This window comes from Ictidomys tridecemlineatus, chromosome 6, assembly GCF_052094955.1.
Source record: "Ictidomys tridecemlineatus isolate mIctTri1 chromosome 6, mIctTri1.hap1, whole genome shotgun sequence".
NCBI classification, from domain to species: domain Eukaryota; kingdom Metazoa; phylum Chordata; class Mammalia; order Rodentia; family Sciuridae; genus Ictidomys; species Ictidomys tridecemlineatus.
The window spans coordinates 157091007-157107717 of record NC_135482.1 but is presented as its reverse complement, the minus strand read 5'-3'; the positions used below and the strand labels follow the sequence as shown (position 1 = coordinate 157107717).

The following is a 16711-nucleotide window of genomic DNA, read 5'->3' as shown; positions in this document are numbered from 1 at the left end:
CATAAGAAGTTTAATATTTTAATAAATAAATAGACAAATTTAGATTAAGAATAAGAAATAGTTTCTTAAAAGGTAAATTGCTTAAAAGTTGAAGTAACTTTCCTTTGAATACAGAACAAGTTCACATACTATACAGAACCACCAGTTCTCATTGTCATAATGCATACCTAGTTTTCAAAATCCGGGCATCATCTCATTTCATGTTACTGCTCCTTTTGTCTGTTATACTTCCATCACACTAGTTTTTTTTTCAGATTCCCTGCGCCCCCCCCCCCCAGTACCCTTTAGCTTCTTTAAGCACACTAAATTCTTTTCTGTCTAGAGCCTCTGCACTTATACTTTCATAGCACTCTTCACATAGCTGGCTCTTTTGTATTCTGTAGGTCTCTGCAGAGACCACTTCCCTTCCAGTCACCCTACATAAAGGTGTCTCTCTCATATTATTCTACATTTTAGGCCAGTAGACTTGACTGTAGGCAATACAACCTGAAACGGGGCTTCTTGGGTTTTGCTTGCCCCTTCATTACAATGCATGCTCTATGAGGACAGAAACCCAGTTGTCTTATATCAAAATTATATAGTCTTAAGATCTAACAATGTGTGACACATGGTAGATATTAAAGAACTAATGTTTGAAAAACAAAAATAAAACAGTTTTGGGTTGTTTGATATCAGTAAATTTTTAATATGATCATTTCATGTATTTGTTATCATTTCCAATTGTTTTGTTTACAATTTTTTGTATTCCTCCTTTTTCTTATTTATTTATTTATAGGTTATAAAGATAAACAAGTCATGTACTTTATTTTTAATCTTATTTTTATCAAAAGAAATCAATGTGTGATAAACATAATGAACTCTTCTTTTTTTAATATTTATTTTTTAATTTTCATTGGGCACAGCATCTTTGTATGTGGGGCTGAGGATCGAACCCGGGCTGCACGCATGCCAGGCAAGCGCGCTACTGCTTGAGCCACATCCCCAGCCCCATAATGAACTCTTTAACAACAACAAAAAGTAACTAAAATACAAAGCCTTAAATCTAATTAAAATGTTAAAATGAAGGGAGAAAAGATAAGCCCTCTGGAAAAAAGAGTAATATATCTATCAAAAAAGAAAATCAAGCTAATTAGGCACTTTTTCTTAGTGATTCCATGTTGACTTTTGGTAATCACATTCTTCTTTTTCTAAACATTTATAACACATACTTTAAATGTAATATACTATGATATACTGTATTATATTTTTATCAGGTATTCATGTGAAACTTAGCTGCTTCTTCAATGTGAGTAATCAAGGAAAAAAAAATCCATTCAAAAACATATTTACTTTGACTTAATTCCAATATTTAATTTAATTTTGATTCAAGCACTACTAAAGAAGAATGAAGTACTGAATATTTACTGAAAAGTGTATAAATGGAAAAAGACTGAGAATCTCTACTGTAGGCAGGCAGATTTTATTTAAACATAGAAAACATCTTTCTATTAGGCAGAGCTGCTACCAGTGGAGTGGGCTTGCCTGTAGACTGAGAAGCCCTCTACTAAATCTTTCTTAAAAAAAGCTAATGGGCCATTTTCCCCGCTGATGGAGCACAAAGCCCTGATTCAGGAGGCAGCATTGATTAGATCAGTGTCTCTCAAACCATGGTGAAGAAGTACTTTTCTTTAATTTTCAACCTGTAGTGGACCAACACATGTATCACACATCTGAACATCACAGGTATGTCAAATTATAAAGGTTTCTAGATGTTTTTAACTTATTACATATAGGTAACAAACTGTAGGCTGGCATGAATAGAAAAACTATACTTTGAGTAGCACTAGATTAAACAGCCTGTAAGAAATCTACAGTTTTTCAAATTTACCTGCTTTGTCCTTCCCTCATCAGTTATTAATATTAAATCACTGATTTTTATAACAACCTCTTTCTTTGACAACGTAAGGAAAGAAGCAAACCAATTTTTTATCTTACTAAGTTGAAACAGCAAAATTATAATTTTTACCAAAACACATCTGAATGCTCATTTAAAACTAGCTGCAAAAAATTTATTTTCAGCCATTTCCCACACTTAATTTTCTGGTGTCACTTTCTTTGTTAAACCTGATAATGAAATGTGTAACAAATTATAGTTGATCACACATTTGTAATTCCAAATTTATTCTACCAGCTGGTAGCAAAACCAACAGAAAATTTATTAACGATGGGGTGAAGTAACAGTTTTTTAAATTTCAGAAGCACTGGGTAAAGAATTTAACTACCTATAACTACTTGTAAGACTTAGTGTTGAGCTGGCCAAACCAAATATGGTGAAAAATTATTTAAAAGGGGGCAAAATTAAGAGTTGTCCATTCTCATTTTCCCCTCAATACTCCCAGCTTTCTCTATCCAAGGACAATGATACATTTTTCTTAAAATCTGTTATCTTCTTCCCATTCAAAATAAAACAATCTTTCTCTTCAAAACACACTTTCAGATTTATATCATTCCAACTGCATCATATACAGTTAGGGTCCAATATCCCTTAATTCAGTATACTTTATACTTAGAGCAGAGGCAGAAAAGAATTTACTTCCTAACTGAGCATATGGATGGGATTTAGGAAGTCCATGAAATCTCTGAAGCTCCAATATTTTAAATTTTGGATGAATGGACAATTACACAGAAAAAATATTTATAATGTCAACACATTTTTAGAGGGTACATTAATCTGAAAAGATAAAGAGTGTCTTTCTTAAAACTGTGATCTCAACAGAAACATATAGTACAGGTTCTTCATTAATTGAGTAGATATAAAAGATTATTATATTAAATTGTGCAAACAAAAAGGACTTTATGAATAAATTCCTTCTATAAATAAATTCCTTTATTTTATAGGTGATAAAACTCACATTTGGAGAGGTTAAGGGAATGTTCAAGGTCATAATGCTTGCTGGAGGACAGAAACCAGAGACCAATGTTGGCTTCCAGCTTGCAGGTCCATTCACTCACACCCAACTACCCACATGGGGTCAGACAAGAAGATATTAGTAAGCATGCCAGCGTCAACAATCCCATCTCTAATAAATACACTATCTCAGTAAAAAAAAAAAAATCAAGTAATTCTTTAAACACCACTGGTTCCTAATATACATGTTCTCTCAAATACATTTTAGAATTTGCCTCCTTGCTAAGAGGCACAATCAACAACTTGTCAATCAGCTGAAAGACATGAGTGCTTGATCCTATTGCAATCAATCAGAGCCAAGGGCATTCACTTGACCTGCAAGGAACAGAGGATGTTTAGGAGCCAGAAGGCTTCAAGGAGGCACTTAAACACACTTCTTTCTCAATTACTCTGAAACTGCACAATGCAAAGTAAATTAGTTGAGTGGATCTTTCAGTAACTATTAAAGCTGTTTAAAAATTTTAAGCAAACCCTCTTTCCAAAGTTTATACTCTTGTTTATTCACTCTAAAGAAAGAAAGTGCAAAAACCAACAGAGATGATGTTCAGTGAAAAGAATTTTTATAGTAAGTAATTAAGTGGAGAAAGCTGAAAAAGAATGCCATATTTGGTGTCAGGATGAATAGGAATCCAAAATTTGTTTTTATTTTTTTTTCTAAATAATTACAAAACTGAAAGTCTGTAAATACAAGAAACCCTTCACTCGCACCCCCACCCTTTGACTTCTGAAATACAGTGCAACTTTCTACCATCTGTTATTTTAAAGCAGAAACAGTAATGAACATATGGGCTTTCTCTATCAAGCAGCTGTAGTGTAGTTAAAGTTATAATAATTGTCTTTTTGTAAGATAAATTTACATTATAAACCTGGCCAGTTAAAAACAAATGGCTCAGCCTCAGAGTATTCCAGAATAAAATTTAAAAATTCAGAATTTTCTATAATATATTCCACTCAGAGATATAGAGGAGATCCTCTAAATCTTGTGTTTTTGTGTGATGTTAAATATCTATAATTCATAGTGCCCAAATCATGTTTTCTCTTTCTTGATCAAAATGGTAAAGTATCAACCAGAGTTAGGTACTCATGAGTAAATGCTAGTAAGGAAGGTCTTAAAAGCCAATCATATGAATCCACTACTGGAAGTCACTGAACTCCACACTAAAGGTCTGCTTATTTTATCAACATCATCTCAATACATGTGACACATAAACTTCTAACTCAACTATATGCCATTTGTAATGAGTTTGACTAAACTGAAAGGAATTTGCAGCACATTCTGATCCATAAATTATGACAAATAGAAATCCTACCTACCTTTATCTGGGTGATTCAGAATCATGATTCTCTTGTGAGCCATTCTAATCTTGGCCTTGCCAGCAGATGGGCTATAAAGGAATTAAAGTGTTTGTAATAAATACTGCCAAATGCAGATTATAAATTAATGATTTATATGAATTTCAGGAAATTAAAAACTAATGAGAATTTCACCATCTTGTGGACAAATACAAAATTACAGCTTTTCACTTAATTACACAAACCAAAATACATCATTGATTCAATACCACATGTTTTTCTTCACTCCTTTATAAGGTCAGTCCTTATTCTCAATTAAAAAAATAAAACACATATTAATTAGAAGGGTCATAGTATGCAGATTATACTCGTAAGTTTATTTTTCAGGAAGGCATCATACATTGTATGGAAGATAAGGTATCTGGATTCCACAGCCAAAATACTGAATTTTCTTGGGCAAATTTTTGTGTTCAGTTTGAAAGAAGACTTCTGTAAATAGGCCAAAGGAATATGTTTGTGTTCAGTTTTTCTCATTGAAAAGGCTAGCAACAACATATTCTTTACAAAGCAAGTGTATGAATTAAATGAATTCATGCCTACATAGTGCTTAAAATAGTGCCTGGCACGACTATGTCTTCTGTAATAGTTAGCTTTTATTATCTTTCAACAAAAGATCTCAAAACTGCTGATATTTCATAGTTCATTTAGCTTTGTGAGAAACCTGTAGGAAAAACTTGGCTATTAGAGCCAATACTGTAAATAAAGTTAAAGGAGAAAGTCAAACAAACCTCAAATTATTTTAGTAAAACCTAATTTATCCATTATTGAAAATATTTCTCATTAGTACAATTTCTGGGCATGGAAAAAATCAACACTAACAACGAAATCCTATTATTGCTACTTAATAGCTATACAATCTTATTTAAGCTACTTAACTTTTTCTGGGCCTCAAATGGGGCCAATAATAGCTTACTTAAAGTACAGGATAGTTGTTGTAAAGCTCAAAATAATTTAATTTGTACAGATGAACCACATATGGTGGCTAAAAGCATGTATTTTTAGCGTTATCCAGATCCAAGTTCACAGTCCTAATTCCAACTACTCATTAACCATGAAATTCATCTTGCTTACTCAGTATGAGTTATAATTTTATCATATGTAAAATGCACATAATAAAACTTGCCTTCCAGGATTAAAGATAAATTAGTTAATATAAGTAAAAATATTAGAATAACCTAGCACAGTGTTAAAAAGTAGTTGTATTATGGATATAAAGGATGCTTATAAAATATACATTTCATACTTTTAAAATGCAGTATAAATATTCTAATTTAACATTTCTTTAATGATTCAGTATTGAGTATCAACTTAAAGCAAAAAATCTCAAAGTCTACAGAGGTTGGGTTGCTCTTCTTCTAAATGGAACTAGATGCTGCTTAAGATCTTCAGTCTACTTTGAACAATGCCTCCTCCCCTGGGCTATCAGGTGTGAATCCTTGAGTTTCTAACTACCTCTAACTTCCCGAGAGTAAACAGCAGATGACCAAGCATGTTAAAACGTGCTATTAATGGCTAAAAATTTCACATAAAATATTCTTCCATGCATAAAATGAGTAAGCCTTTTCATATAAGGACTTAAGAATATTCCTTTGCGCTGTTTACAGAAATCTTCTGGGGGACAGTTTCAAACTTACCTTTGGGCTTCTTGGTACGTCCCAGGGAGACAATCAGATACTGTTTGATTACAAAGAATACAGAATTTTGAGAAAGTAACCATTAGACATTGTACCATGGCTATGAACTGCTAAGGAGCCTGCCAATCCAGCTCTAACTGTGGGGAGCTTGAGGGCCTGGAGAAACCCTTCTGGAGATGGTTTCAGAGAACTGCGCCTGCCTTATAGCACAGCAAAAATAGCTTTTATAGTAGGTATGTGCCAATTTACATACAACAGTCATGATAGGCCAGAGGTGATACACAACATATCATATTAAGGGAGTCCAGACACCAAGAGTTCAGAAACTGCCACGTGGGCTGACCTTCTACCAACAGGAGAATAACTTCTTGTCAAAGGATCAAGGACATGGTGCTTGCCATGTTCTGACAGCACTTTGTCCCAAAACATAGTGTTCTATGTTAGGATTTCCTGCTGCACAATGAGCAAGATAAGCATTCCTCCATGAGGGTCCTAGGTCAGGCCCTGCAACAATGAACACTATATATTGTTTAACTGACAATTATTAAGAAATAAAAAACATTCCAGGCATGGGATATGGTGGCACATGCCTGTAATCCCAAAGACTTGAGAGGCTGAAGCAGGAGGATTGCAAAATTCGAGATTAGCCTCAGCAATTTAGCAAGGCCCTAAACAATTTGATGAGACCCTGTCTCAAAATAAGAAATAAAAAGGGCTGGGGATATAACTCAGTGTAAGGTGCCCCTGGGTTCAATGGGGGGGGGGGGTGCAGAGAGAGGGGAAGTGGGAGGAGGGAGAGGTGGAAGGGGAGAAGGTAGGGAGAGAAGAAGTAAAAAACACATCATTCTGAAAAATTCCACTATAATTTAGTTTCCTGTGGCTAATTTACATTTACATTCCCTTTTTTTGGTGCTCCCTAGCACTTTCTTCCTTTATTAGCTGTTTTCTAGATCTGCATATATTAGACATGTCTCCTTAGGTAGATTCTAAATCACTTAAGGGAAATAGCTCTGATTTGTCTCTTAAAATAGTATCTAGGATTATATATGCAATGGGTGCTTAGTGTATTTTATAACCTCCCCCCAAAATAAAATGTAAAAAGGAAAATCTCTTGAAGGAACAAAAGCTCTATATTAGTACGCTCACATTATAAAAGCCTATTGTATTACAAAAAATAAAGTTAACAAGGAGAGTTTTAAAAATCTATCTTATAAAGCTAATCACTAGATAATGAAGACATATATTTGGTACAAACCAAATTTCTATTGTACATTTTTTTTTTGAGGCTATACAGAATGTTACTTCTCACTCTGGGCATTGTTTTAATTGAATACATAAAACAAAGTCTGAAAATCCATCAAGATTATCCTTGAAAATCAATTACTTTGCCTATAAAATAACAGTTCACATGGTTTTGTACATAAAACTTCATAAAGGCCAGGTGTACACCTGTAATCTAAGCTATGTGGGAGGTTGAGACAGGAGATTCACAAGTTCAAGGCTGGCATTGGCAATTTAGCAAAACCCTTTCACAAAATAAAAAATGAAAAGGGATGGGGATGTAGTTTAGTACAGAACCTTCCTAGAAGTCATAAGGCCCTGGGTTCCATCTCTATTATTGCAAAACATAAAGTATTTATATACATTGAGATCTGTCAATCACCAAACTAGATTAAAGTAAAAAACACTGGAAAGGAAAATTCATCTGCACAAGTTTGGCAATTCAAAACATTCTGTCTTTAAGATAATAATTATCAGAATCTTAGTGGTGAGCTTTGAGGGTGAGGAAAATATTCTCATTTGCCTACAGGGTTTATTCCCTTTGTTATTGCTATCTTAAATCTCTGGGACCTTACTACATTTTAATACATGTGTTTGTGGTTGTAATGATTAAAGATGGAAAAATCCTAGATTTGAAACAGTATAAAAATTAAATATAGTTGTGATATACCTCTGGTATATAATTTCACCATGAAATTGAAAATGTAATTTTCAATATCATGCTACTTAGATCAGGGATTTCAAACTATGCTCCCTGGAATACATTTGGCTGATAGTGGGGAGGGGGCAGTGTCAAACTGACTGGTGTTTTTCAACCTTGTGGCAAATAAGCAGTTCTGGTGCCATCTTAAGAAAAAAAAAAAAAAAAAAAAAACCATTGGGATTTTAAACATTTAGGGCTTTTGGGGGGGCAGTGGTGGAACTGGCGATTGAACTCAGGGGCCATCTACCACTTGCTTGATATTATTCAGAATGGCTGAATAATTTTATTTTTTATTTTGTGATAGGATCTCTCTAAGTTGCCGAGGCTGGCCTCAAACTTGCAATCTTCTTGTCGAATACTTCAAAGTCACTTGGATTATAGGCATGAGTGCACCTGACTTAACATTTAAACAGTCTTACAGATGTTTTTAGAAAGTTTGAAAATCACAGATGTGTATAATTTCAGATAATACCAGGTATAATAATAGTTTTCTGGGAAGTCCAAGTAAAATATTTTAGGCTTTTTTTTTATAGATAAGAGTTGTAGTACAAAAAACTATTCTTCTGCAATAAAAATAAAGCGAGAACTCAAACACACATTTTACAAAGAATCACAATTAAATGTAATAGGTAAGAATGTACAAAATCTTTCAGTAGCACACAGAATACTTCTCTTTAATAGTGCACCGACAGATCGGCTCCATTTTGCCTTTATCTATTTGTTACATAGTCTATATAGTTTAGAGTCAATGACCATAAAAAATAAAACCACATCAACATATTCACATCTTGAAGTATCCTGTCATAATCAACACTGCCTTGAAGGAAAGACAGAGTCAGTGGAAAGCACATAAGTCGGCGTGAACATACTTTATATACAGAGATAAGAAAATTTGTGCTCTATATGTGTAATAAGAATTGTAATGCATTCCACTGTTGTGGTGTATTTAAAAAAATGATAATAAAATAAAAAAGGAAGAATTTTAAAATAATCAATAAACAATGTGGCATTAATTATATCATAAAAAAAGAAAAAAAGAAAGCAGATGTCTCATCTTTTCATTTAATGTGTTAGAGACAAATATTTAGCATCTGCATTCATGATAGAGATAAGAGGAGAGGGATCAACATTTACTCATTATCTGATAATTGCAAGATATCATTGTATCATTCTTATTCTTATCAATCAGAATAAAATATTAATTCCAATTCAAAAATTAAGAAAATGAAGTACAGAAAAGCTAAAACTAATTTTGTATATATTAATAATTTACTCTTTACAGAAAATCTATGCAGTAGAAGCTAATCTATTTTACAGATGAATAAGCCAAGGTCATGAATTTAAGTGGTAAAATTGACACCCAGATCCACCTGATACTAGAGTCTGTGCTCTGAATCACTGATTTATCCTTGTGAATTTTATATAGCTTTTAGTTCAATAGAATAAAACTTTATAATCACACATTTTAAGCAAATTCAATAATATAAGCAACTACTATAAACATGAGATTTCTTGGATAACATTAAATTATTACCCTAAAAAACTTTATGCTTGGATTTATAATGTGTTTTACAATCGCATCTCAAGACTAGGAATGGGATGTTATGAGAGTCCAAAAAGTTTAAGAAAAATAACAATGCCATTTTGAATAATATAAAGCAAGGAATAGTCAGGGATATAATCTAACTTTCTAATCTGCCTCCCCTGGTCAGTATTATTCGTTACTTTTAATCCTCTGACAAGAAAATTCTCATCTCTTAGATTTAAATAAAGCAACAAGCTAAACTGAGGACACCATCACCCCTTTTTGTTTTTTGCCAGTTCATAAAATATAACATGTTTTGGTTTGAAAACTGTACTGATTTACAAAAGATTAAATTTTTTTTGTCAATATGACTTTAATCATCTGTTCTACTTAATCATATTGATTAAAATACAAGATTTTTTTTGTAGATTATACAATCAACTTCCACAAAAACTTTAGAGTGGGCTCTAATGGAATACAAGGAAGACAAATGAATACAGTTGCTTGTAAATTTATGTGAGGGAAAATATTTTTAACATTAAATCATAATCATACAGCAATCACACAAATCAATAACTTTCTCCTATACTAAAATTAGACATTAAATGGACACTAAGGTGAAACAAGTGCAACAAAATATGCAAGATGTCAAACTGCAGAAGTACAAAAAGAATTGTGAGGGTTGAGCTGTGGTAGAACGCTTGCCTCGAATGTGTGAGGCACTGGGTTTGATCCTCAGCACCACACAAAAACAAATAAATAAAGATATTTTGTCTACCTACAACTAAAAAAAAAAAAAAAATTAAAAGAATTGTGAAAAAGAACCTGCAGTATAATTATGTATATGTCAAAATTATAAAACTGAATCCAGAGAGAATTCAGTGTTACATGAGGGATATTTTGATGAACTGATTTGAAACTTTATAATTCAAATATAATAGTTCCTTGTTAAAAAAACAACAACAAAGAACACCACAATTTTAGATGATTTTTTTTTTAAGCGGCAAGAGGGGCATACTCTGAGAACTGAAGTTCATTCGTTCTTTCATTCATTCATTCATTTTGCATGAATGAACCTAATAATTGATGGATCATAGTGTCCTGCCCTTTGGTTCTTAGTGTCCCCAAAAGAGATGAATTCAAGCAAGATAGATTATAGCAGACAGTCAAAGTTTATTGAAAGATAGTATACTCTCAAGAGATAGAAGGCAAGTAGGTTGTCTCTAAGAAGATAGACCATTAGCACCTTTGTCCTCTAAAATTTATCATTATTTAAACAGGATCGTGTAATTTATTCCTCCTATTCCCTATGATTAACACTTGTATAGACAATAAAACTGTATCTCCATGCATATGCCCATTACCCATAAGTACCTGCATGAAAACTCACAGGGTAGGAAGGATCAAAAGCACAATTACAATAAAATGTAAATGACATTATAATAAGGCAAAGCTAATTTTCAGTCACTCAGGCCAGTTGAAATTAGTTTGGTTTTGTTGACCAGCCAGTGGCTGCCATGGTCTTTTCCAACAAAGGCATCATTCTTTCCCTTGTGATGCATGTAGTATTTGCAGTTATTATTCCTACACATGTTTACCCCTGATACAGGGTCTTTTTGTACATAGGTAAAGGAAAGAAAACCTTAAAGTTGGTTATAGTCATTCATCTTATAGATGTAGAAACAATCACATTGACCGCTCTTGGATTACTGATTAACATTCCATTGCTCATGTCTAATTGCTACCAACAAACCCAGGGGTGCTCACCACTAAGTTACATCCCCAACCCTTCCTATTACTCATTTTTATTTTGAGACAGAGTCTTGTTAAGTTGGCCTAGAACCTGTGATCTTGCTTCTGCCTCCAGAGTTGCTTGGCCTGAGCCAGGAGGTTCTCCTAGAACTAAAGTTTTAAACTGTAAAGATTTGGTCTTCTACTTGTAATTATAAATATAAGTATAACCTTACTGTAACATTTTTTATTTTTAAAGACAATCTTAGTCATAAAATAAAAATACATATGCAGCATACCTACCTTACACCTAAAATGAGACTAGCTTCTCGCCTGCTCATTTTCTGTTCAAATCCTCCTTTATAGTAGGACGAAAGGCTCTGTACAGGAAAGAAAAGAGCAAGAAATAATTAGTTCCATGCATGAAGTAACATAACCTTAATCCCATCACATAACAAAGTCACAGCAATGCATTTTTCTAGAAGTTGACTTGAAATTGTGGGAGAAAAGCACTAAACAATCATCCTTTTCAAGAAACTCTAGCCAAAAGGAACACTAAAAATGTTAACAAAATTTCTTCACTTTAAAACACATTAATATTTTTGCACTCAAATATAACTGAAGGAACAAGAGATCTGCAGAAGCAAAATGCCTCAACTTAGAGCTCTGAGGTATACTTTCTCATTGAATAACCTTGAGCAAGTCATTTATGTTGACATGGCAGACACTTTTTGCGGCTGAGAAAGAAAGTGAGTGCATCAAAATAGCAGACAAGCACACCAAGAGAGGCTGGGAAACTGGACTGAATGGTCAATATGGCTGAAGAGGTGCGAACTAGGAGGAGAGGAGGAACAGAAAAGCAATGGGGGCCAATTGTGAAGCAATGAGAAGATAGGATTTCATTTTAAGCCGAAGGAAAAACTGTTCAGAACACTGGAGTAATACAGTGTGACTTTGTTTTGAAAAGATCACTCTAATTACTGTGTGGCCAATAGAAAGGAATACTGGTTGAAGCAGATCAGTTAACAGAACATAACAATAAAACAGGCAAGAGCTGATAATGGTATGGATCAACAAAATAGTATAACACAAAAGGTGGTGAAAAGCAGACAGATTCTGAATATATTCTAAAAGCAGAACTAAAATTTACCTGATAGTCTGAATATAGGAAATGACAAAAAGAGAAGAATTATCAATGATGTAGAGACAACATTGTACATTGTCCAGAACCCCATTTAGGAGTGAAAAATTTAAGTCCTTAGATGCTGGGGCTGCAGATGGCAGAGAGGTTTCAGCTCTCAGACCCTTGAGGAGTGGCTTTATTTGAAAAAAGTTAATCTCATGCCCTCTTCCTGGGGTAGGCTGTATCTAATGAGTGGTTGACAAGAGGGTAGAAGCATTGTAGTTCTCTAAGTTACAGTCTTTGGACTTGCCTATATTCATTTACTCTCATAGACCCTTCACAACTTGGGAAAACCATAATGAGCTATCCTAGCTTTGAAGGTTCTATGGGATCTATTAGGACAAAACTGCAGCCTAAATTGTGCCTCCATCCTCCTTTTTCTTTCTTTCTGTAGTTGCTGATCCTAAGAGCACTAAACTTACAGTTACTAATCTTTGTCTCAGTCTGCTTTTCAGAGAATCCAAACTGTATAAAATGATTTTAACCAAATTGTATAAAATGACTTCAAGGTTTGTGGTTTAAAACTGCCAAATTTCCATTTAATGAGTTAGAGAGCCAGGAACAATGGCACATGCCTGTAATTCAGCATCTTGGAGGCTAAAGCAGGAGGATTTCGAGTTCAAAGACAGTCTCAGCAATTTAGTGAGACTCTAAGCAACTCAGTGAGACCCTGTCTCTAAGTTAAAAAAAAAAAAAAAAAAAAGTCTGGGGCTGTGGCTCAGCGGTTAAGTGCCACTAGGTTCAATCCCCAGTTACACCCCCCACCACCACATACACACACACACACACACACACACACACACACACACACACACAAGAGTTAGAGAAGAAATAGTCGTTTCTTGTGTCTAACATATATGAGGAGGATGGTTTCAAACCATCCAAATCTTAACTGCATGCAAACCTTACTCCCTGTTATGGTTTGGATGTGAGATGTCTCCCTTTTTAAAGCTCATGTATGAGACAATGCAAAAAGGGTTAGAGGAGAAATGATTGGGTTATGAAAACCTTAACCCCAATCAGTGAATTAATCATCTGATGAGATTAACTGAGTGATAACTGAAGGCAGGTAAGGTGTGAATGAAGAAGGTGGGTCATTGGTGGCGTGCCTTTAGGGTATAGATTTTGTAACAGGAGAGTGGAATCTCTCTCTCTGCTCTCGGATCATCTCCTGAACTGCTCCATGCTGTCAACTCTTCTGCCATGATGTCCTGCCTCATCATGAGCCCCAAAGAATGGAATCAGTGATCTATGTATGAACTGAGCCCTCTGAAACCATGAGCCCCCTGAAACCATGAGCCCCCAAATAAACTTTTCCTCTTCTAAAATTGTTCTCATAAGGTCCTTTAGTTACATCAGAGAAAAAGCTGACTAAAACATTCCCTAAATAAAAGCTTATTATCCAATTTAGTTGCAGCAAAATAGCAGTATCACCAACTTGATCCACAGCAGTCATTTCTACAGAAGCATATTTGTTCTATTTTTGTTTTTAAATCATGTTTGAGATTAACGCATAGGGTAATTATTCAGGAAAAAAAAACATTTCTGTGAGTCTTTACCTTAGGGAGCTTGAAAATTTTGAATCAGCACAATAAAGAAGAAAAATTGATGATATTTCCAGTCATTCCCATTACTGTCATAAAACTCATTAACCTTAAAAGCAAGTATTGGTATTTGTGCAATGTTTTCTTTTAATTTTTAGCTTTGCCCAAGTGGAAATGTAGTTTCAGAAAAGGCTCTTTAAAATCCAGGAAGTTGTCAGGAAGTTGTGTGTATCCTGAAGAATTGACTAATAGGAGTAAGTCAATTGTTACATAGATAATTCTCATGCACCTTCTAAAAGAAACTTCATTTTGAAGATAGAAGCTTAATGATGTGGGTGCTGTATACAGAAAAGCATACAAAGAGAAAACAAAATAAAAACAAAATGCTGACACCTAACATACTTGCACATTTCTTCACTGAAAAATCATGCCTTTGAAAGTCATGAAATTCAGATTTTTTATCACACTATTTTAAATAGAATTATCATAATTTTAATCTATTATGTTTAAGTTAGTATCTGTGTTATGAGCAGGCACAAAATTATTACTCTGTATCTTTCCTCCCTAATATTAAAGTATAACTAAAAGGTTCTCTTAAGCTTTATAATAATATATCAATATTTAGATTGCATTATTCAGATTATAAGGACCTTAAGGCACTGTAGAACCACTTCTGACAATGCTGTGGTGGGCTAAAGGAAATGTTTAGATCTATAAAAATTAGATTACTACAAGAAATAACTATATCATCAAATAAGTGAAGTAAATAGTTATATTTGTCTAATATGATTTCCAAGAACAGAAACAGTGAGACTCTACTAGTTTTATAATACTGTCTATTAGAAACATATCCTGGTTCTTCCAAATTATTATTTTGCATTATTCCATTCACAAAGTATAAACTACAGAAGTCAAAATAATTTCTTCCTAAAATTAGAATTAAATGCTTCAGTACCATAGTTTACCAAAGAAGATATGAAATAACCTAGTTAAACCAGTCATCATTTGCTACCACTCAGTAACATGAAACACAAAAGTCTTCCAAATGGGTAAGAACTTTATCATCATCTTATGAGAAGAAATACATTTATCACAAGCTGTATAGTTTTATTACTTATAATAATTTGTTTGATTTATAGAACCATAGAAGGGTGATTTTAATTAATCTATTTTTCTCATAACTTTCACTTGACCAAAAGACAATATTTTTGAAAGATAAATTTACAAATAGAAAATTAAAAGGCTTAAATAAGAAAAGTATCTTAGGTACCTCCTCTTCAGAAAAGGTTAGGGATAAATAGACATTAGCTTAATACACATTAAGCTTAATATATTAAAAAGCAAACAAAAGAGCACTAGTTCAAAAGAGCTGACTGAATCATAAAGTTCTTTTTGTTTTCCAAAGTGCCTTTGAAATGGGAAAAGAAATATTTTCAATACAAAAAAAAAAAAAAGACAATATGAGGCCTAGAAAACAAGAAATGGGAAGAAATGGGACAAGAAGTAAACCAGAAAGTTTACAAAGAAATCCTGGAAGCCTGAAAAACAGGTAAGATCACATACAAAGAAAAATCATAATAGTCCCAAACACAGGGTGGCGGGGGTGTTTCAGGAAAAACACCAGGAAGGAACTCATGTATCTGACTCCAGCTGGTAAATCCTAAAATGTAAGTAAAGAATGAAAGAAGACAGTCAGTGGATCCCATTTTGGAACCCAGAAAATGAGAGAGTGGGTTATCTACGACAAGGAGAAAAATTAAAGTAGACTCTGAAGATCTCAAGCCTGCCCCTGTCTTCTTGCTTTGGAAGATGTGCCTTCTGACAAACCTATTCATAGGCCACTGACAATGGTATTAAGCCACTGAAGTAAGTCTACCAAACTGCTAGAGAAAGCCAGGAGCATTACTTTTATTAATCAACTTAGTCCTCACAAATATAAAACAACACCAAGGATCATCAGACATTTTGAAAACACTCAGTATCATGGAGGGAAAAAAACAACTAAAAGAATCAAGATGAACTGGTAACAATTTTCTCTAGAAGAATAAAAAAGAGAAGCTTGTGTGGTGGGACACATCTATAATCCCACCTACGAGGGAGGCTGAGATAGGAGATTTCCAAGTTCAAGGTGGCAGTTTAATGAGAGGACTTAGTCTCAAAAAATAATGGTGCTCCTGGGTTATTACAATTCTTAGTACTTAAAAAAATAATAAAATACTAATTAGAATCTTTAAAGTTATTCAAAATTATATCACATTCATTTTAAAAAAGTGAATTGCTATAAAAAGAATACAAGAAAGAATTCTTGGAAATTATTAAAAAAATCACCAATGTACTTAATTGAGATGGACTGAGTAACAGAATGATCATTGCTGAAAACCAAAATAGTGATTTGGAAAATAAGCTGTGGAAATAACTACAGAATGTACAGCAAAAAAAGACAAGGCAAAAATAAATAAATAAAAAAATAAGGGCTAAAATGTTAAGAGACATAAAGGATAGACTTAAAGGTCCAACATCTTTATAATAGGAGTTCTAGAAGTAGAGAAGAAAATGGAGGAAGTGAAGGGAAAGTGAGGAAGAAGAGTCGGTCCAAGAAGTGAAACACCAAGCAGATAGATAACAGAGTTTATTTGTCAGAGATGACAAATAAAGGCCATCTCTCTATAAGAGAGAGGCAAAACAGGCTTGGGTACTCGGATTTTTATAAGGCAGGCTTAGGAATCCGAACTGGGCAGGTCCTAATGCAAGGTTAAGGGTTGGGTTGGTATGAGGGAGTGGTGAGCCTTTCTATGAACTGCCCTTGGGTG

General features: G+C 33.8%; 1 protein-coding gene across 1 annotated transcript in view; it reads right to left on the bottom strand.

The window, feature by feature from the left end:
* Positions 1-16711, bottom strand: part of Dnajc15 (DnaJ heat shock protein family (Hsp40) member C15) — a 58290-nt gene that overhangs the window by 9663 nt on the left and 31916 nt on the right. The window contains exons 4-5 of the mRNA XM_005339669.5: positions 11478-11554; positions 4262-4332 (exon numbers count right to left, since the gene is read on the bottom strand). Coding sequence (XP_005339726.1) covers positions 4262-4332; positions 11478-11554 — 148 coding nt within the window. The remainder of the gene's footprint in view (positions 1-4261; positions 4333-11477; positions 11555-16711) is intronic.